This window comes from Pteronotus mesoamericanus, unplaced genomic scaffold (genome assembly GCF_021234165.1).
Source record: "Pteronotus mesoamericanus isolate MK-2021 breed Mesoamerican mustached bat unplaced genomic scaffold, CSHL_Meso_final scaffold_1135, whole genome shotgun sequence".
Taxonomy (NCBI): domain Eukaryota; kingdom Metazoa; phylum Chordata; class Mammalia; order Chiroptera; family Mormoopidae; genus Pteronotus; species Pteronotus mesoamericanus.
Window position 1 is genome coordinate 1164393 of NW_026555300.1, and position 21175 is coordinate 1185567.

At 41.4% G+C, this 21175-nt stretch overlaps 1 protein-coding gene and 1 non-coding gene across 2 annotated transcripts; one reads left to right on the forward strand and one right to left on the reverse strand.

The window, feature by feature from the left end:
• The first annotated feature begins 743 nt into the window (after positions 1-743).
• TRNAV-AAC (transfer RNA valine (anticodon AAC)) lies at positions 744-816 on the forward strand. The gene has a single exon. It is a non-coding gene; the product is annotated as a tRNA-Val (tRNA).
• A 5760-nt stretch (positions 817-6576) lies between these two features.
• Positions 6577-21140, reverse strand: LOC129081556 (zinc finger protein 615-like). The gene is made up of 5 exons (XM_054587227.1): positions 21064-21140; positions 15241-15453; positions 14346-14472; positions 13970-14065; positions 6577-9454 (listed from the first exon to the last, which is right to left on the reverse strand). The coding sequence occupies exons 2-5, from the start codon at positions 15262-15264 to the stop codon at positions 7998-8000; spliced, it is 1704 nt and encodes a 567-aa protein (XP_054443202.1). The 5' UTR covers positions 15265-15453; positions 21064-21140; the 3' UTR covers positions 6577-7997.
• Between the last annotated feature and the right edge of the window lie 35 nt (positions 21141-21175).

Here is a 21175-nt window from a genome sequence, read left to right on the forward strand (position 1 = left end):
TCTTCCTCGAGTTCTCATGACTGAAAAAGACTCACACTTTGTAGAAACAAAAAGTTCAGGGTAGCCAACTTTTCATCAGAGCAATAGCTCAGTTCTCTCATCTCTTAGAACTCAGTGTTAATTACCACCCATTGAGATTTACCTGTTCTCAGGCTTCACAGAGCCTTTTGTCTTGTAGCTACTTAAGTAATACTTTATAACTCCATTAATCAACATTAATACATTTTGATAGTTTGCTCATTCCATATCGCTTTTGCAGAAATAGTCTGCAGTCCCATGCAGACACTGTCACTGCATTTACAGGTGAGGGGGAATATTATTTCTCAGCAAGGCAGTGAAACCTGGAATCCAAAACCCTTGTCTCATATTCAGATGCCCACTGTTCAAACCTTCACAGATGCCGACATTTCAGACATCCTGGTACCCACTATATATTTGGTATATAATCATTAATAACAGTACATGTCATACGCTTAGAAATTCTGAATAGATCACATCTCAGAAAATTTGGTAAGAAATGTCATGGGAACACCAGGTGAAATCTGTGAATTCAAAACCTTTTTCTCAGGGTCAGATGCCCACTTTCAACACCTTCATGGATGACAACATTGTATGGATCCTGGTAGCAAATGTAAATTTATTATGTAATCACATTCCCAGATATATGTTATTTTCACAGGGGAAAAAAAAAGAACCGTATCTTGATAATACATTACAAAATGTTATAGAGGAAAACAAAGAATATTCCCATAGTGTAGTGGTTATCACGTTTACCTAACATGCAAAGGGTCCCTGGTTCAAAACCAGGTGGAAACAACCTGTTAGTCTTTTCGAAATGTCATGTTATGGAGGAAAACAAACATTTTGGGGGTTGGAGGAAAAATACAGAGGGCCAGATGGGATATAGTCTAAGGCGTTGTGTGTGGCGCGTGGGGAGAGCGCAGCTGCAGAACACCGCTCCTCCCAGGTCTGAGCAACAACTGCAGCAGGGGGACTGAGTGCGTCTCGGGGAGCGCGACACTCCGGAATCTGAGGGTTACGATCTGGGGACAGCTGAGATGGGACTGGGGACTCTGAATCCCACAGAGCCCGACCCGAGGGCGTCATGGATGGGGGAAATAAATACGAGTCGTTGCCAACACCTCTGTTTGCCAGGAGAGGGGACATGGCACATCCCCCTAGTGGGGAAGGCCCAGAGTCCCTCTCTTCAAAGGCTTTTATTGAAAGGGTTATCAGTGGGACCAGGTAACAGGAATGCACAGGTGGTCTCATTACATCAGTATGTTAATGTTTACAGAGAACAGGTGATCCTTTGAAGAAAACAAATGACAGGAACACACCAATTTACATGAGTCCGAGAGGAGACTAGTAAACAAGAGAGCTGACTAAACTTGAGCGTAGTAAACACAAGAGTGTCTAACAGTATAGGGTTCGGGTCTGTGAATAATGTAAATTTCCTTCCCAGCATGAGCTGGCTGTGGCTTCTGAGGGAAGAACAAGGCACACTTTGAAGAATTCACTTTTAGGCCTGATTTCTCTAGGAACTTCCAAATCTGGTTTAGGACTGACTCCGGTTATTGTTTCGAGCCTGAGCCAGGCAGGAGGAGGGAGCCACCAAGAGACAAGGAGACTTCTTTTAGATAGAATGAGGACTCCGGCCATGTCCGAGCCGAGTTGAGGGTTGTGGGCCTTTCTGTCCTTTCTCCGTGTCCCCCAGTTTCTTGTCTGCTTCTCATACTGGTCAGCGTCTTGCTTAGGTCGCCCCTCCATCGAGGAGTCTTACCTGTAATCAACAAGCGACCATCACAGGGCCAAGCAGAGAGGCAGAAGCTACACCCCTGCGGGGTGGGGGGGATAGGTTTTGTCTCCTCAGGGGCCTGTTTCTCCAAGGCCTCCCTCCCTGATTGTTTCCAGCCTTGGGGCCCTCCCCTCTGTTGGTGGGGTTACAGTTCCTGAAACCAGACAGGGCGTTTTCCAACACTAAGGAATGAAAAGGAATGGGGCAACCATATCCACTTGCTTAGGGCTGCTTAATATTTCACCTGCATATTTTCTCTACACCTGTCTGAAATATTCTCCCATCCAAGTACCAACTAGGCCTGACCCTGGCTACCTTCCAAGATCAGATGAGACTGGGCACGTTCAGGGTGGAATGGCCGTAGACTGTCTAAAGTATTCTTCTCATTTCTGAGCAAACTCCCTGGGCCTCCTCATATTTATTCTAATAGATTTGCTCCGCATGAAGTGAAAAGGACAAAGATTGTGTGTTTTATTCAGTTCATGAGTAAAACTTAGTGTCTTGAAAGCAATTGTTGGATGTGCATTTTTGACCTTTTTGGAGCATGAGTTACAAATGGATCTGTAGGAGGATTTTATTAACCTATTTTTGATGAAGGTGAGTGTTAAAACTTCCTGTTGGATTTAGAGAAAGCAAGACACATAAAAAAAACATGCCAATAAAACCCTGTAAAATGCAAATAGCAAGATAATCAGTCACGTAAAGTCTCATAGCTAAAGAGTAAGGATGATGTTACAATTCAATGAGTGGAGTTTGAACTGCCTGCAACTGTTCTGACACCTGGTATGTGCTTAGGGCACCTTAGCTGTGACCATTGTGATTTCTCTCTTTAAAATGACCTAAAAACCACCCTGGCTGGTGTGGCTCAGTGGACTGAGTGTCAGCCTGTGAACCAAGGGGTTCCCAGTTTGAGTCCCAGTCAGGGCACATGCCGGGGTTGTGAGCCAGGTCCCCAGTAGAGGGCACACACAAAGCAACCACACACTGATGCTTCTCTTCCTCTTTCTCCCTCCCTTCCACTTCTCTAAAAAAAAATATTTTAAATAAATAAAATTATCTAATTTTTCTTATATAGATCGTATCCTAAAATGTGTACTTCTATCTCTCTGCCAGCTAAAATTTGGAGTAAAGATCTCAGATGTGGCCCAGTGTGCTGAGCACTGCAGTAAGGGTTTGTGCCTAAAACTTTTTCTTTTTCTTTTTTGGTTTTAACAACAGAAACTTATTTTCTCATAGTTCTGGAAGTTAGAAATCCAAGATGGAGGTCTTGGCAGGTTTAGTTTCTGCTGAAGACTTTCTCCTTGGCTTGGAGATGGGCTGTCTTGCTACTGTATTTTCACGTGGTCTTTCCTCTGTGCAGATGCATCCCTGGGGTCTCTTCCTCTTCTTACAAGGGCACCAGTCATATAGAGTTAGGGCCTCAAACCTATAAACTCATTTGAAGTTAATTACCTCTTAAAGCCTCTATGTCCCAATATGGTCACTTTCTAAGGTACTGGGATTTCAACATATGAATTTTGGAGTGGACAGTCTAGTCTATATGACACCCCACTACAAGGTCACTGTTTTAGAGAGGCTTATGGTGTAATAAAGGGATGCAGCGAAGGAAACAAAAGTATGAGTCACTTGATGAAGGAGAAATCACTTCATTTCTCAATTCTTCAATACTTCAAAAACACCCAGAGATTTCTGGGTGTAGACACAAGACTGGAAAGAAGGACGTGGGTCTAGAATACGGTCAGGGCTGCAGGGCAAACACGATGAACACCATCATCTCATCCAGCCTGTAGGGATATAGATGACAGATCACATTGGCAGTGGGTCCTTTGATGAAAAAGAAGTGAGCACTCGCCCAATGAGACCAAGATCCTATAGGTCTTCAGCATCATTTTTAAATATGAGGTCCCAGAATTCACATCCAGTTGCTCCCTCTCCAGTCAGGTGCCACATAAGAACAACACTCAGGAGTCAAACTGAGGCATCACATTCACCAAAATAAATGGAATCATAGCCTGACACCCAGAAGGTGGGTGAAGGTGCAGAGACCCAGGCCTAATTACTGAGGTCTTTTGAGGGTCAAACTCTGTGCTGGAGTCAAAGGAAAGGAAGACAAATTGTAGCTCACTTTCAAAGGAGGTTCCCCAGGGGAAGCCACTGAAGTGGACAGATGGCGGCATTCCAGTGAATGCTGGGGGCAGGGGGTATGTGCTTTGAGATGTTAGGGGGAAAGGAGAGAAATCATGAAAACTGCACCATTGCAAAGCAGCTTCAGCTGAGCCCCCGTGGCCATCACAGCGTACCTGCCCCAGTGAGGGCTTCAGAAACATGGTACAGATTGTCCCTGGCTCTGGAGTCAGAATCCCAGGTTGGAATCCAGCTTGAGAACCTGCCAATTGTCTGCCATGTAAACTTGGAGAACCTACTTAATTTCTCTAATCCTGGATGTTCCCAGCAATTTGATAGTAGTTTGCACTCTCCAGATTGTTGTATTAAAAGAGGAAATGCTCTAAAAGCAAACCATGCAATCCTGGCAACCACAAGAATTCAGTGTGTTACTTCTATTAATCCTCACAGGGCAAGGTAAGCGCTGTCATCAGCAGAATGCATGTCACAATCAGCCAACTGAGATGATAGGAGCTCTAGTGAATCAGCTAGACATTCCCTGGTGGGGACCCCACACTGAGACCTCAGTGCCTACAGCGTCTACCTTCCTGCTGGTAGGTCACTGAGTTCTTAAAAGCCCAATTACTTAATCAAATACACATCCCCAAATAAGGTCCTTGTGGACATTGGGGGAAGAGGTGCCTGGCCTGAGAAAGATTCTGCAGGCAGAAGCGGGAGTTGCCACAGCGCAGGAAGGCTGGAGACAGAGCTGCTGCACCTCAAATGGGCACCTTAGCTCTTGACCTCCTCCAACAGCTCAGGGACTGAGACATGTGTACCTTATGTGCATTTTACAGAGGAAAAAAACTAAAGGCCAGAATAGAGTGAAGGGTCTTTAGCCTGTGACTCCCAGTAAAATTCACAAATCTGCTATTTAAATCCAGGGTGCCTCGGCATCGGGAGTCTGTCAAATGCTCTTACTTTACTCTGCACTGAGCACGGGACTCCAAATACCTTTTCATCCCAGTGCCATCTGGTCCCTGAGGGGCCTGTTCCAACCGGAGAACCCCCATGATAGCAGACCCGGAAAGTGGGAGAACACTACAAAGCAAGGACTTACTGTATTATTAAATGTCTGGACTTCTGAAAGCGATGGATGTTAATAGCATGAGCTAAAATTAAGTGTCCATTACATTGTGTGAAGCTTTAGAAATTTAAAAAATATTGGAACATATTATTCCAAAATAATAAACATTAATTGCATAAAGCAAAAAAGCCACAAAATAAATGAAATTCCATGTACCTTTGTTGTTTCACTGACTTTTTCTTCAAGAAAATTGTCAAAATTGCTAGGTTTAGGCAGCAGAACATGTGATCATTTTACCAAAAATAGTGATAGCACACACACATCTCAATTAAGTGCTCATCATAAAGGTTAGAGATGAATAGCCAGATGAAGAGTATGAGGTCCGCAAGGGTCCCCAGCATAGGAGCTCCTGTCCCCATGAAGTTAGGGTGTCACTCTCCCCAGACATGGTTGTGTTCACCCACCGAAGCTCTCTTTCTATTGGTATGCTTACGGAGGCCTCCTTGAGTAGGCATGGTTGATCATCACCTCTATTTCCAGCCCCTCGCCCATCTCTAGACATGTGGGGTGGAGATAGGCATTCCAACCAGTTGCCTCGACAGAACAAAAGCTGCTCCTAATGCTGTTATCACTCAGGAATTTACAAGGGCTTCAGGAGCTCTGTGCCAGGAACTGGGGGCAGAGACCAGTGTATATGTATTTTCTATACTTCACAAGGTCAAATAGCTAATCTCAACAGGGAACATGCTAAATGACTCCATTTTTCTCTTATTCTATAAATGAGAAACTTACACATACCAAAAGAACTGTGATGACAAGGGTTAGGGTCAGGGAAAATATATGACTACGAAGGGATAGCATGAGGGTTTGTGATAACAAAAAATTCTGAATTTCTAATATGGTGTTGGTTACAAGAACCTACATATGTAGTAAGTTTCTTAAAACTACACATAAAAACCAAACAAAAATTAGTGTGTCCTGACTGGTGTGGCTCAGTTGGTTGGGCACTGTCCCATAAAATGAAGTACCACTGGTCAGGATACCTGTCTAGGATGTGGATTCGGTTCCTGGTCAAGGCGCATATGAGAGGCAACCAATCAATATTTCTCACTGACGTCAATATTTCTTTCCCTTTCTCCCTCCCTTACCTTCTATCTAAAACAAATTAAAAATAAAAAGAATACATATTAAAAATGGAGACACAAATAAATCCTGCAGTTAACAGCACTGCAACAATTTCACCTTCCTCTCTTTGATATGAACTGTGACTATGTAAAGTTTTTCCTTTGGGAGTACTTACCTGAAGGGTATCTAAAAAATCTCTAAAAACTTTGTTTTTGTAATTCTAAACTTATTTCCAAATTAAAAGTTATAAAAACATATTTAATAAACTACTTGTTACTTATAAATTTGATTAAACACATCCATATACGTTGTTATACTTAGGAAGTGAATATATTGTTTCATTTTCAAGTACTACTATTGTGAAACATATAAACTTGGAGGTAAAAAGATGTAGAATGACATAATGAAATAGGCATAGACCACTCCTGTGTTGCAGATATTAAAATTTAATTCATGACAAGAATTAACTACCACTGTTTAAAACTTATAAAATTAATGAATGGCAAAGCAGGTAGAAATATGGCTGAAGGTATCCTCTCCCAATCGCTCCTGAGGCGCCTTATCTGTTTGGACTTAAGACAGAATGCTTTCATTCAAGGCTTCCTTTTGTTCATTAATTTATCTGAGGTTTGGCTAAAGACCACCAAATTGAATGTGCTTGTTTCTGCATAGACTTCCTAGCAAATCATGAGGCAACATAAATTATTAAAAACCATGCCATATTCACTGCCAGAGAAAATAATTTCTCTAGTGTGAACTGACATCTACTGAGGTCTTACTTTTGATCAGATGCTTTCCCCACAATTAAAAATATTCATTCATTCATTCATTCATTCATCCATTCATCTCTGATCTACATGAGGGTCTACATGACTACAGTTTCCCAGTTAGTCACATTTATAGGATTTATCTCAGTATACACTGTTTAGACATATAATGTCCTAAAATATTTTCATCAGGCTGATTATATCTGAGTTGTTTAGCAAATTTTTTGGGTAAGAAATATAAGGCACCATATTTTGCCACCTATAATGCACACTTTTTTTGCCCAAATTTTTTAGGGAAAAACAAGGATATGCATTATACATGAGTATAATGATTACAACCATGGGTATTATAATGGGTATCATAATCCCATACATAATGCACACAAAACTGTGGGTGCACTTTACATGTGGCAAAATACAGTAATTGATCAATAAAGACAGTACCACATTCTTTACATAAACCTTCCTTCTCTCTTTTTGCATGGTTGTTCCTCATTGCATACTATTATCTTGAGGGCCTATTACAACTGGCAATAGGCTTTCCCCAAAGCAAGTACCTACGAATTTTCATGTTTAACAAGAACTGACAAGCAGGCCAAAGCTTTCCCACTATCACTGCACCCAGAAGGCCTCTCAAGTATATTTTTGTTTGATGAATTTTGCTTCTTATCTTTGTAGTGAAGGCTTTCCCATGTGTTACCTTCACATGGTTTCTCTGATGTGAAATAAAATCATTTTTGATTAAAGAGAATTTTCCACATTGAGAACATGCAAAGAAAGTGTTTCCTGACAGAAATCTCTGATCTTGTACGAGGCACGTTTTCTCCCTAAAGCCTTCACATTCATTACATTTGTACAACTTCTCTGCAGTACAAGTTTACTGATGTATATCTGAAGTTCTCTTCATGGTGAAGCCCTTTCCACATTCATTGCATAATATACAATTTCTCCCCATATAAATTCAGAGATGGTCAATAACCATGCTTTTCTCAATTCAGCCTTTGCCATATTCCTTGCATATAAAAGGTTTCTATTCCATATAAGTGTGCCAATGCATTTTAAGATAACTCTTCATGGGGAAACCTTTCCCACATTCACTGCACATACATGGTTTCTCTTATGTATGAGTTCGCTGATGTAAAGTGAGATCAGTCTTCACTGTGAAGCCTTTTCCACACACCCCACATACATAGGGCTTCTCTCCTGTATGTTTTAGCTGATGTCTGATGAGATTACACTTAGCTGTGAAACTTTTCCAGCATTCACTGCATATATAAGGTTTCTCTCCTGTATGAGTCCGTTCATGTACAATGAGCTGCATTTTCACTGGGAAGCCTTTTCCACATTCACTGCACACATATGGTTTCTCACCTGTGTGCATTCGCTGATGTACAACTAGACGACTCTTCACAGTGAAGCCTTTCCCACATTCATTGCACACATATGGTTTCTCTGAAGTATGACTTCGGTGATGTACAGTAAGATCACGTTTCATTGTGAAGCCTTTTCCACAAACACTACATACATAAGGCTTCTCTCCAGTGTGAGTTCGCTGATGTCCGATGAGGCAATGCTTCATTGAGAAGCCTTTCCCACATTCACTGCACAAAAACGGTTTCTCTCCTGTGTGAGTTCTTTGATGTGCAGTGAGATTAAACTTTTTAGAGAATGTCTTCCCACATAGACTGCACCCATGGGGTTTCTCTCCTGTATGAGTTCGCTGATGTGCAATAAGACGACTCTTCTCAATGAAGCCCTTTCCACATTCACTGCATACATACGGTTTCTCTCCTGTGTGAGTTTTCTGATGGGTAGTGAGACTAAACTTTGTAGAAAAGGTCTTCCCACATAGACTGCACCCATGGGGTTTCTCTCCTGTATGAGTTCGCTGATGATAAATGAGTCGAGACTTTTTTACGAATGCTTTTCCACATTCACTACAGGTATAAGGTTTCTCTTTCATGTGAGTTTTCCAATGTACATTGAACTGTGATGCCTTGAGGAAGGTTTTGCCACATTCTGTGCATTCATACTGTTTCAGTCCTGTATGAATTCTCTGATGTTCGGTGAGCCTTGACTTTCTGGAGAAAACTTTCCCACACAGATTGCATCCATGACCTTTCTCTCTCCTATGGACTCTCTGATGGTCAGTGAGCTCAGACATCTTGATGAAGCCTCTGCCACATTGAATGCACATATAGGCTTTCTCTACGTTGTGAGTTCTCTGTTGCTGAATGACCTGGGACTTACTATTGATGGGTTTGCAACTGATGTATAATGTCATTTCAGTGTAAAATTGCTCATGGTTAGCATGCAGAATGGATGACCCATCTCCCTTCAACTCAACGGAGTTCCTTAAGTTAGAGTTTTTGTTCAGGTTTTCAAAACTTAAATTCGATTTTAAAGGTTTTTCACATATCTCAAACATATCATGATTTTGCTTTAACAGGGGATGACCTTCGTTCTGATTAACAGTATTTGCAAACATATTATGTTCACAGCATCGTTCCACACTCTTCTGAATGCTTCGACTTTGCAAGCGACACTGTAGAGGATCATCAGCTTTCCTGAGTTCTAGGGAAGAACAGGACAGTGGATCATTCTGTAATATCCCATCATCCTAGTTTGAAATAAAACTGTTTTTCAAAAAGCCTTCACGTGATGTAACCATAAGAAATATATTTGGTCTTACTCCATAGTTCTTGACACTGAGTTTGTAAAACCCTTGTAACTTCCTAAGTGATACTTCTATCACTTAGGAAAACCCTAACAATAACAGCTCTGGCTAGTGTGGCCCAATGGATTGAGAACTGGCCTGCGAAACAAAAGGTCACCTGCTCAATTCCCTGTGAGGACACATGGCTGGGTTGCAGGCCAGGTCCCCAGTTCGGCGGGGGAGCAAGGGGCAATCAATCAATGTTTCGCTTGCACATTCATGTTTCTCTCCCTTTCTCCCTTCATTCTCCTCTATTTGAAAGTAAACTGCCCTGGCTGTTGTGGCTCAGTGTATTGAGTGCCAGCCTGTGAACCAAAGGGTCACAGGTTCCATTCCTAGTGTAGGGCACATGCCTGGGTTGCAGGCCAGGTCCCCAGTAGGCGGGGAACAAGATGCAACCACACATTGATGTTTCTCTCCCTGTTTTTCCCTCTCTTCCTTTCTCTAAAATAAATAAATATATCTCTAAAACAAAAATTTTAAAAAAGAAAGTAAATAAAATCTTTAAAAACCCCCCAAATCTTACAATAACTGTCAAGTTTATGGTAAGGAGGTGACTTAGCACAGGGTTCCTACATAGTTTCAGGAAGGAGCTAGTCACTGGAAAAACCAATTATTAGAAGGCTGGACTTTCAGTCACACTTACCAACCTCTGAAAAATGAGGAAGAGACTAGAGATTAAAGGCCTATAAAAACTCTTAACCAGATCTGATCAGCTTCTGGGCTAGTGAACACATGATGTGCCCATTGGTGGCTCACCACAGTTCCATAGGGACAGTAGCTCCTGTATTCAGGAACCTTGCAGATCTTGCCTTATATACCTATTCATCTATATCCTTTATAATGAACTAGTAGACATAATGAAGCATTTCTCCGAGTTATGTGGGATACCCTAGCAAACTAACTGAATCCAAGGAGGATGTCATGAGAACCTGTAATTTATAGCCAGTTGGTCAGAAGCACAGGTGACAATCTGTACTTGCAATTGACATCTGACGTGGGGGCAATCTCATAGGACTGAACTAACATGTAGGGTCTGACACTATTTCTAAGTAGACAGTGTCAGAAATGAGTAAATTTGTGGGACCCTCAGGTTTAATAATCTTAGGTATACACACCTGAAGCAAAGTAATAAAGGTAATTACAGTCTGTGACATGGCTAAAGGAGCAATGGAGTATAAGAGGTGGAGGAAATCAGGATGTACGGGACAGGGAAATGTAGATTTACAGTTGTTCATATGGAAAATGATACAATAATAAGTAATAATAAGTAATAAGTGATAAAATAATAACTAATAATAAAATAATAAACTATGTTTTGTGTACTCCCAACCATATACCTACTTTTGCCCCACTGTATATTTAAAGACAAGACAAAGTTCACTAATGGGCTTGGCTCAATAGCAGAAGCAGGAAGAGGTTAATGAAAGTGGGGACGCAGGATTACCCCAGGAACGTTGTGGCTTGAGCCACTGGGTACGCGGAATGCCCATTAAGGAAATGAGGACTATTACTGAAGTCCAGAATAAGCAGAAAATCCAGAGTGCATTGTGAAACAAAGTTTAAGGTGACAATTGATATATCCAAGTACAAACATAGAGAAACTGGTTGAATATAGATATCTTACAAAAGGTCTTATCTGAAAATAGCAATGTGAATCCCATAACTATACACAACCTCGTCAAAGAAAGAGTAAAAAGTACTAAATGACATTGTCGTTCAAAAAATGTTGAATAAAAGGTGCAGGCATGTGTAGAGTTTTGGAAGTCAGTAAGTCCTTGGAAGAAAAACAAACACTGAGTATTGGGATCAGGTGTACACCTGGAGACCCAGCTGCACAGTATAAATCTATGGTGAGTAAGGACATGGATCCTCAGCATCTGATTTCTAGATAGGAATTACAGACTATTGAGGGTTATCATATTCCAAAAACTTGCCATTCTTCATCATTCTGCAGCAACTTAACTCTCCTAAAGCACTAATTTCAAATGTAGGCAAAAGCGTCTATAATCAAGACCCCAACTAATGCTCAGGCTGGAACATACTGTCCTGTGTTCCTGCACAGAGGAGAATGGACGACACGCAGTAAAGTGCTAACTGAGTCAACTGTGCAGAGGGCACATTCAAAGACAAGACAGGCCCTGACTCATTACTGGAAAATAACCTCTGATTCCTGGGAATATCCTGCCTGACAGAAGAGTCTCTTTATGTCTGAGGTCTTAGGCCATACCAGACAGTTTATGTGAACAATGCAATTTGTGGCTGATGCCTGTTTTTGTGTTCCTGAGGCTCAGGACAGCACTGCAACCTTTTGACTTTAGGGAGCTACAGACACTAGCTGCGTCAGCTTCCCTGGTTGCAAATTCTTCACACATTTTGGCAAACATCATTGCTGGAAAGATTCAGCAATTTTCTTAAGAATTTATTTTTATTTATTTTTAGAGAGAGGAGAAGGGACAGAGAAAGAGAGGGAGAGAAACATCTGTTGGCTGCCTCTTGTGCGTCCCCAACTCAGGACCTAGCCTGCAACCCAAGCATGGGCGTTGATTGGGAACTGAACCACCGACCTCTCAGTTTGCAGGCTGGTGTTCATTCCACTGAGCCACACCAGCCAGTGCAACAGCAATTTTTTTAAGGACAATAAACATTTATTATCCATTTCCATGGGTTAGGAGGCCAAACAGAGCCCAAACTGAGTCCATTTCTCAGGGATTCAAGACTGCATGAAGTCAGCCAGGACTGTGGTCTCATCGGGAGCCGGGGACGTCCTCCAAGCTCACTGGTTGTGGGCAGAACTTAGTTCCTGTGCTTGTGGAACTGAGGCTCTCTGCTCCCAGAGTCATCACGCTGTTTCCTAATAGGTGACCCTCTCAAAACATGGCATTTTGCTTAAGGCTGACAGGAGAGCACCGCTGCTATTTCTGCTCCTTGTCTCTTAACTTTAGACTCTTTCAAAGACTCGCCAGATTAGGACAAGTTATTTAGCATTTTTCATGTCACTCCTGATTTTTTTCCAACCCATCTTTTATCTTTGATGATTTTAATCTGTATTGTTATACTGTCACAAATTGTAACCTTGAGTATAATAGCATATGCCCCTCCCTGATAATGTGTACTTTCTACACTGTAAGCAACATGGTCCACATTTTTTTTTTTTTTTTTAATTTTTAGAGAGGGGAAGGCAGGAAGAGAGGCCCCCTACTGGGGACCTGGCCCACAACCTGGGCATGTGCCTTGACTGGGAATCAAACTGGTGACCTTTTCATTTGAGGCCAGTGCTCAAACCACTGAGCAACACCAGCCAGGGCAACTGTATACTATAGATAGGCAAAATGAATAGTATGTGAATTAATCCAAATAAAACCAATAAAAATATGATGAACAAATTATTTAGGAAAATAAATGCAGTGATAATATCTAAGAAAAAAGAAAAATCTGAATTAAGAAAACTAGGAAGAAGGTCATTTGAGCCAGACATAAGTTATTACCTAGTTTAGGCTAGAACACACATAGCAGTTAAGATCTTCTCTTGTTCATCAAGTGAGAGAGTAGAGAACTTTAGGAAGAGAGCTCAGCATGTAGGGAACACCCCAGCTGAATGCCAGGATAGACAGAACTTTACATGTCTAGGGCAGAGAGAGAAGCTAAACTTAAGGAAGGATGGAACGAAGGTGGTTCCTGCTCCCTGCTCTCTGCTCTCACACACAAAATGGGAAAACAGAAGCCAGCTGCTATGACAATAAGTAAAATACATAGGAAGAAAGTGTGCATTAGACAATAATGAGGGAAAAGTCCATTTAGGAGTTTATTTCAAAGAAAACGGTTAACTCATTGGAATAGAGGAAAAGTTTAAGAGTGCTAAGAACTGAGTATGAAGAACCTTGTGAGGAAGGAGATAAAGAACAACATAAATGCGCCATAAAAACCAGCTTATCATGGGGACAGCATTGAAGAGGAGGCTGGATGCCATGGAGGGAAATCGCTATTTCCAAACAGGGCATGAAGGCCCTATAGTAAAAAAAAGTGATAAATGAAAAGTTCTGTCTTTCCAGAGAGGCCTGGAAAGTGGAGTTTCACAGCAAGAGAGGTGGTAACACAGGCAGAGACACTGTGACTGGACAAAGAAGAGGAAGATCTGAGAATCCTAGAAGAAAAAAACTATGCAAACACAAACAAGATGTAAATAAAATAAACAGGGGTCAGAGCTCAGAAGAGAAAAACGCGGTATGTTTTCCTTTAAACTTCTACAAAGAAAAAGAGTTCTCACACATGGAGGGTGGTTTGAATTTCCTCATTCATTGCCAGCTCTGTACGCGTGTCTGACTAGAATGTGACTTCCCAGCCGCCCACCTTGCTCATTCTCACCCCCTCACCTGGGCAGACTGGACGGTGCAGTTCATCCTGTACTGTCCTCGGTTCTTTCCCTCGTTCCAACCTGGAGATCACGTCTGGTTTGCTGGCTTCATACCCTGCTTGTGAAAAATGACAGACTTAGACATATTGAACTGGGCTGTGGTCTGTCAAGAAGGAAAAACATTACATTTCAGAGAATGAACATGTGTCACATCTGTAACCCAAAGACTTTCCTCTCCAAGGAGAGGACATTGTACCCTGTTGTCTAGGGCAAAGGAAAGATCTCAGAGTTTACCATATCAGAGAACTGTATTTATTCTGAAGAGTTAAGTAGCTGAGGGGAAAAAAGGCCACTAACAGGGCACCATCTGAGTGACACCAGGGAGCAGTCCTCACCCACTGACACCAGGTTGCTGTAGGTCTCCAACATCACGTCCCTGTACAGGTTCTTCTGACTGGGGTCCAGGAGCTGCCACTCCTCCCAGGTGAAGTCCACGGCCACATCGTGAAATGTCAGGGATTCCTGTAACAGCACCATGTTGTTTAATGTTCTGATGTGCTTTAGATGGCATGGGAGAAATATTAGTTTTTTGTCCTGGCTGGTGTGGCTCAGTGGATTGCGCACCAGCCTGTGAACCAAAAGGTCACTGGTTGGATTCCCAGTCAGGGCACCGGCCTGGGTTGCAGGCCAAGTTCCAGGCAGGGGGCGCTTGAGAGGCAACCACACATTGATGTTTTCTTCTCCCTCCCTTCCCCTCTCTAAAAATAAATTTAAAAATAATTTAAAAAAGAGAAAGATTACTTTTTCTGCTCATTTTCACATTACAGGCAGCAGCTATATAGCGAGTGGGGCTTTGTTTTGATACAGAGTTGAATAATCACATGTGTAGTGAAATACAGGGTGGGGGAAAACAAGGTTTACAACGGTTTGCATAAAAAAATATGGTTGGGGGAGGCAGAGACAAATGTATTTGAAAAAATAAATTAAAAATAAATTTAAAAAAATAAGACAATAATTAATAATAATACAAAAATAAAAACTCTGTTTAGCACACTCACAACAGTAAAACTAATTTTGTCCCACCCTGTATTTTGTAATTGTTCGTTCAGTCACCCATGCATTCACATTACAAGTTTCTATAATGGAAATTTAAATTTTCTCATTAACCTAGAAACGCCACATTTACATATTTGAGGAAAAAATATATATGTATACTTTTCAGATTAATGGAGGTGGTTTTTCATAGGCCTCTACAAATCCATTAGTAAGAAAGGAAAGGATAAAACAAACCAAGGCCACCTGAGCCAGGAGCATTTTCTTCCGTTCTCTGAAAAGAGCTGGCAACAGGGAGGCTCTGTCTTGGTGTGTCCTGGGTCTGCTCTAAATTTCTGTTCAGAAATTCTGTCTTCAGTCAGGTGTGTCCCCGGATATGCTGACACCCAACCCCACAACTTCTCCTGTTTCACATGATTCTATTGCTCCTGGGGAGTCAGGACCTGTGGACTGAGGAGAAAATTCAGTGGGTGGTACATTCCCTCCGGGACCTGATGCTACACTGCTCCTGAGCCCTGACTCTCACACAATGGGCACAGTATCGCTAGTGTCCCTTCATATGGTGTCCCCGAAGTATTTATTCTCAGGGCCAATAAACTCTTGGGTTCTGTTTAGAGGTCCTCCTATATCCTGCAGAGTTTACGTGGGGTGACCGTCAGAGGAGACCTGAAAAAGGACATCCATCTCTGCACCAAGAGCAGCTGAGTCTCAGTAAAATCACTTGTACAAAGCAGACCTTATGGAAGTAGAGGATCTGTAATCCTTTAAACCACGTGTTCTCAGGGGCTTCTTTAAAGGTTTCTCTATACCCTGTCACTGTGCACATTTGAGGGGGAAAACCAACGCACTGGGCAAGTCATCAGCACCTTCTCATAAGCAATAATGATAATATCTTAGGAGGTTCTAAGTACATACAAAAGTACACAATATTGTAAATAAATTGGAAGGTAGTAAATTAAGTGGAAGTGCTTTAAGATCCTTGTATTATAGGAAAAGAGTGTAAAGCTCTAACACAGAATTTAACAAAGTTCCAGGATGTACGTAGTCTCTCGTGTCGGGATGAAAGTGAACAGTTGTCTTAAAGTACATAATTTCCATGGTATGTACTTAACCTTGGGTGGGGAAAATATAATTTAAAAAAATCATCAGAAATAATGCAAAAAAAAAAAATACAAAAATGAGAATAATGGGGGCAAGTACAATGTACTTAGATGACTGTATTTACAGAAAACACACTGCCCTGGTCATGTACCTCAGCTGGTTAGAGTGTTGTCCTAACACACCAGCTTGCAGGTTTGATCCCAGGTCAGGGCACATACAAGAAGCAGCCAATGAATGTCTATATAAGTGGAACAAGAAATCGATGTTTCTCTGTCTCTCTACCTCTAAAATAAATAAATTTGAAAATCTTTTCAATATGTTTAAATAAATAAAACAAAACATAAGCATAAAAAGAACAATTACAGTTAATTACATTAAATACAAATGCCTCAAAACTGTCACACTCAATTACAACTTAAAACTGAATAACATGCTATTATAGGTAACAAGTCTGAAACATGATGATATGCAAATCTTCAAGTAAAAGGCCAGAAAAAGATATATAATGAAGAGTCACCACAAATGACCTGGTGTAATTATATTCTCAGACAAATGAACCAGGAAACCCAAATATTACTACAAAAAGAAACAATGCACACTGATAAAAGGTTCAATTTACCATCTTATAAAAGTTTCCAATTCCTATGCACCTAACAATACAGCCTTGAAATACATACAGTAGAACTGAACCCCCCCCCAAAAATACACAAATCCATTCTAATACTAGATTTCAACATACATCCCCCAGCAACTGACAGACAAACAGGCCCTCAAAGAACAAAATAAAATTCAGAAACTATCATTTTAAAGAATATCAAAAATATTTCATGAAATAGCAAGAAATATAGAGAAATTTGAACAGACTTAAATAAATGAAAAGATGGACTGTGAAGACAACTCAGAAAACCAAGCATTTTAACCATGTCATGTTTCCCAAATGTATATATAGATCCAAAATCTTTGATAGCTATATGGTGCTTAAAAAAAAGTTGAAAGACTTGCTGTATCAGTTATGAGGGCTTAAAGTTACCTCAGCTCTGACAATTCTATATGTATTAACATAATCTAATCAGCCAAAGGAACAAAATAAAATGCCTACGAACAGACTGAGGCATAGAAAAAATGTGATGACACAGGCAGTTCTGCAGAGAAGACGGTAAGGGTGCCTTTTCAAAAAATGGTTCTGGGACAATCAGATATCCATGCTGGAAGTGGGGGATGGGCAGAAGACTGAATTGTATTTCAGAACACACACAACAATCATTTTGGGTGGCAACTCTCAATCTCAATGGGAGAGGCACATCAATAACACTTTAAGCCCTGGCTGGTGTGGCTCAGTGGATTGAGCACCGGCCTGTGAAGAGTAGGGTCAACGGTTCAACTCCCAGTCAGGGCACATGCTTGGGTTGTGGGCCAGGTCCCGAGTTGCTGGTATGTGAGAGGCGGCCCATCTATGTTTCTCTCCCTGTCTGTGTTTCCCATGCACATCGATGTTTCTCTCCCTCCCTTCGTTCCCCTTTTTCTAAAAATAAGTAAATAAAAAAATAAAAACTTATAAAAAACCCCAACACTTTAAGATAGAAAAATAAATTCTCAAGGTGTTAAGAAAAGATTTTTTAAACAGGCCTTGTAAAACACACTAAAAAGCTTATTACAGTACATTTGGCTGGAGGAAATATAAAGGGTACAAACACTTTGGAAAACATTTTGTTATCTATATAAATTAAATTATACACATCTTAACACAGTATTTTCACTTGGAGGTATATATCAAAGATATTTATTCCCCCCCAAAATATAAATAAGGACACCTTTGACCTAGAGGAAATGTACAAGAGTTTTCACGTCAGCAGTATCCCCCAAAAATCCAGACCGCAAACAATACAAGGTCAACTAACAGTAGGGAAAACTGCCATACACTCGAACTACAGCATGCTATGGGGAAAATACAGCCTTGGCCCAGTTTGCAAGCTAAGAATGCTTTTAACTTTTTTATTGTTTATATTTTTTCAAGTTATAAGAGAAAGTTTATTTAGAAAGTTACAGAGATAGTAAAAGTGAGCCAGCTGGGCTGCGTGAGCTCAGGAAAGAAGTCACAAAACCAAAAGGAGGGCTCTTGGAGCTTAGGGGAGAGACAGGCAAGGGAAACACCTCTGGGAAGAAGAAGGTGAGGGAAGGGGAAGGAAAAGCCACAGGCATGCCCCATGCCCTTAGGAGGGAGGGCTCCTAACCTCTTTAAAGAATGGTTAAAAACAAACAAACAAACAAACAAACAAACAAACATATAAACCCACCTTTTTATGACTCATATGTGACATTCTGTGGTTTGCAACTCCTGAAATAATTACTGCGTAAACATTATAGAATTACCTGATCCTTGTTACAGAGCAAAAAATACATACACCTATGTATTGAGCTAAGGAAGACTCACATAACTGCATGATGCATGATTGTTTGATAGTTAAAATTAGGCACAACTAAAGAAACTACAGAGATTAGGAATGATTAATTATATGACAAAACTATAAATAAAAGCATTAGAGTGCTTGGGATGGAGAGTGGATGGTAATTACCTTGGGTGTGAGGTTATAATATAATCGGAATGGGGCTCACCGAGCTCCCCTGGGGAGCTTGCAGTGTTCTGTTTCTTCACCTGGGCAATGGCTGTGTGCATGTGCGCACACACACACAGTAGCGATTATATTTTACAACTAAAATATGTATTTATACATGTGATATACATATATATTTGTATATATTACATATGTGAACAGTACATATATTTGTAAATACTTTTATACTGATTTCAGTTGAAGACCTTTTAAATTAACAAATCAATGGAGGAGCTCAACAATGCCAAAAGCTTCTCACTTAAAAATACCAATAAAATATATGTAGTTGTAGTGAGACATACTAAAGAAAAATGGTGCAAAGTATATAAGGAATTAATGGGAGACATAAATCATATTAAATAGAATTTTTTCAGCCTTGGCTGGTGTGGCTAAGTCAATTGAGCACTGGCCTGCGAACCAAAGGATCATTGGTTGGATTCCCAGTCAGGGCACATGCTTGGGTTGCAGGCCAGGCCCCCCAGCGCGGGGTGCATGAGAGGCAACCACACATTGACGTTTCCCTCCTCCCTCTCCCTCCCTCTCTGTCTCTCTAAAAATAAATAAATAAAATTTTAAAAAAGTTTAAAAAATAGAGTTTTTCAACTTAACACCATAAACAATTTTATGTCTTTAAATTTGAAAACTTGAATGAATCTTAATTTTATGGCCCTTCCTTCCTAGAAACTGTTAACTCTGGACACTTGCAAATGAATTTTCTGGGTAGGGAACAGGGCACAGTTGTCTGCTACAACCACACTTAACCTATTTTGAACTGGAGAGTCAAGCAGATGCTTTGAGATAAGAATCAACTATAAACATTAGAAAGTAAGACAAAAAATTAAGATTATATTCCAACAATGTTACATCAGCATGGATAAAGAGATTCAAGGAATTACTTATTTAAAAAAAAAATTTAGTTGTTTATTTTTAGAGAGAAGGGAAGGGAGGGAGGAGAGGGAAAAAACATCAATGTGTGGTTGCCTCTAGAGCACCCCCTACTGTGGACCTGGCCCACAACCCAGGCATGTGCCCTGTCTGGGAATCCAACCAATGATCCTTTGGTTCGCAGGCTGGCACTTGGTCCACGGAGCCGCACGAGCCAGGGCTCAAGGAATTACTTATTTAAAAGAGAAAATGTTCCCTAGAAACCACTAAGGAGATTTCCACTTCTGTATCGGGATAAAACTGCACGCACCACGTACCTAAGCTCATTTCAAATTAATCCAATCACTAGCGATGGGAACTGGAGCCACCACTGTTGACTAAGACGGACCAGGACTTACGAACACACTGACATATGGCTCACCTTGCCAGAGGGATGGATATTAAATGAAATGGAGATCCTATCAACAAAGAAGAAAGTGTGAATGTATGTCAGGCAAATAAGCGACAGTGTCCGCTGCTACATTTAAAGAGGTGAGAGCAAGTGCTGGCAAACATTTTCTGCACAGGCACATACATGTTTTCGGTATGTGCCACTTCTGCCTTTGCTGAGACAAAGCTGCTAGGTGTTGAGTGACCGAAGGGCGTGGCTGGATTAGTCTCCCCACTGTAGTGAGCTAACCATGGGATAAAAAGGCTAAAAAACAATAGGGTCTCTACTTAACCTGGGCTCTACTACCTTCTCTGAGATTTATATTTAAGCTCTATCTCCCCGCCTCTTCCAAAATAAGGGCACATGTGAACCAGAACACATGAACAAGAATGTTCATAGCAGCATTGTTCATAACAAGCCAAAATGCAAACAGTCCAAGTGTAATTAACAGTGGGAAAAACGGCCGTATCCTCAAGCTATGGGATTCTACGGATTCCGTTCCGTCCCAACCGCTGAGATTGGAACCTCCACCCAACCACCAGTCCGGGTTCCTGGGCATCCCCAGGATCAGGAGCCTCTCCGGCCGCACAGACACCGATCTCACACACACCCCCTTATTATTCCGAAACATACACCAGACACCCTCACGCGATGACCATCCACACTGGCCACAACATCACTGAGCCCCCCGTGAAATTCCGAACCCGAACTCGACACCACGATCATCCTACATACCACCCCCATCCCTTACAAACAGAGTGACCCGAAAAGACCACGGCAAGTCGGGACATGGTCGTTGATCTCTACAGACTCTTAACTGCCTGATGACCCCAAAAGTACCCCAGTCACAGTCAGGCGTGTCACACCTGGCTGCTCCCAAATACCTGAGCGCTCCTCCCACCCGACCCCGCTGATAATTTCATGGGTCCAACTACACCACTGCACCCCTATGACCTCACGTACTCTGAGATAGATAAACCTCTCAGGAAACAAAATTTTTCTAAAAACTTCAAAAGACAAGGGTAGACTGACCTGATTTATCCAGCCACCAAGAGAGTTTAAGCTCAACACTTCCGCAAACTGCCTCGGTCTCTGGGACCATCACCCATTATCTCGTCTGCCTACGGCGGCCGACGAGGATCTG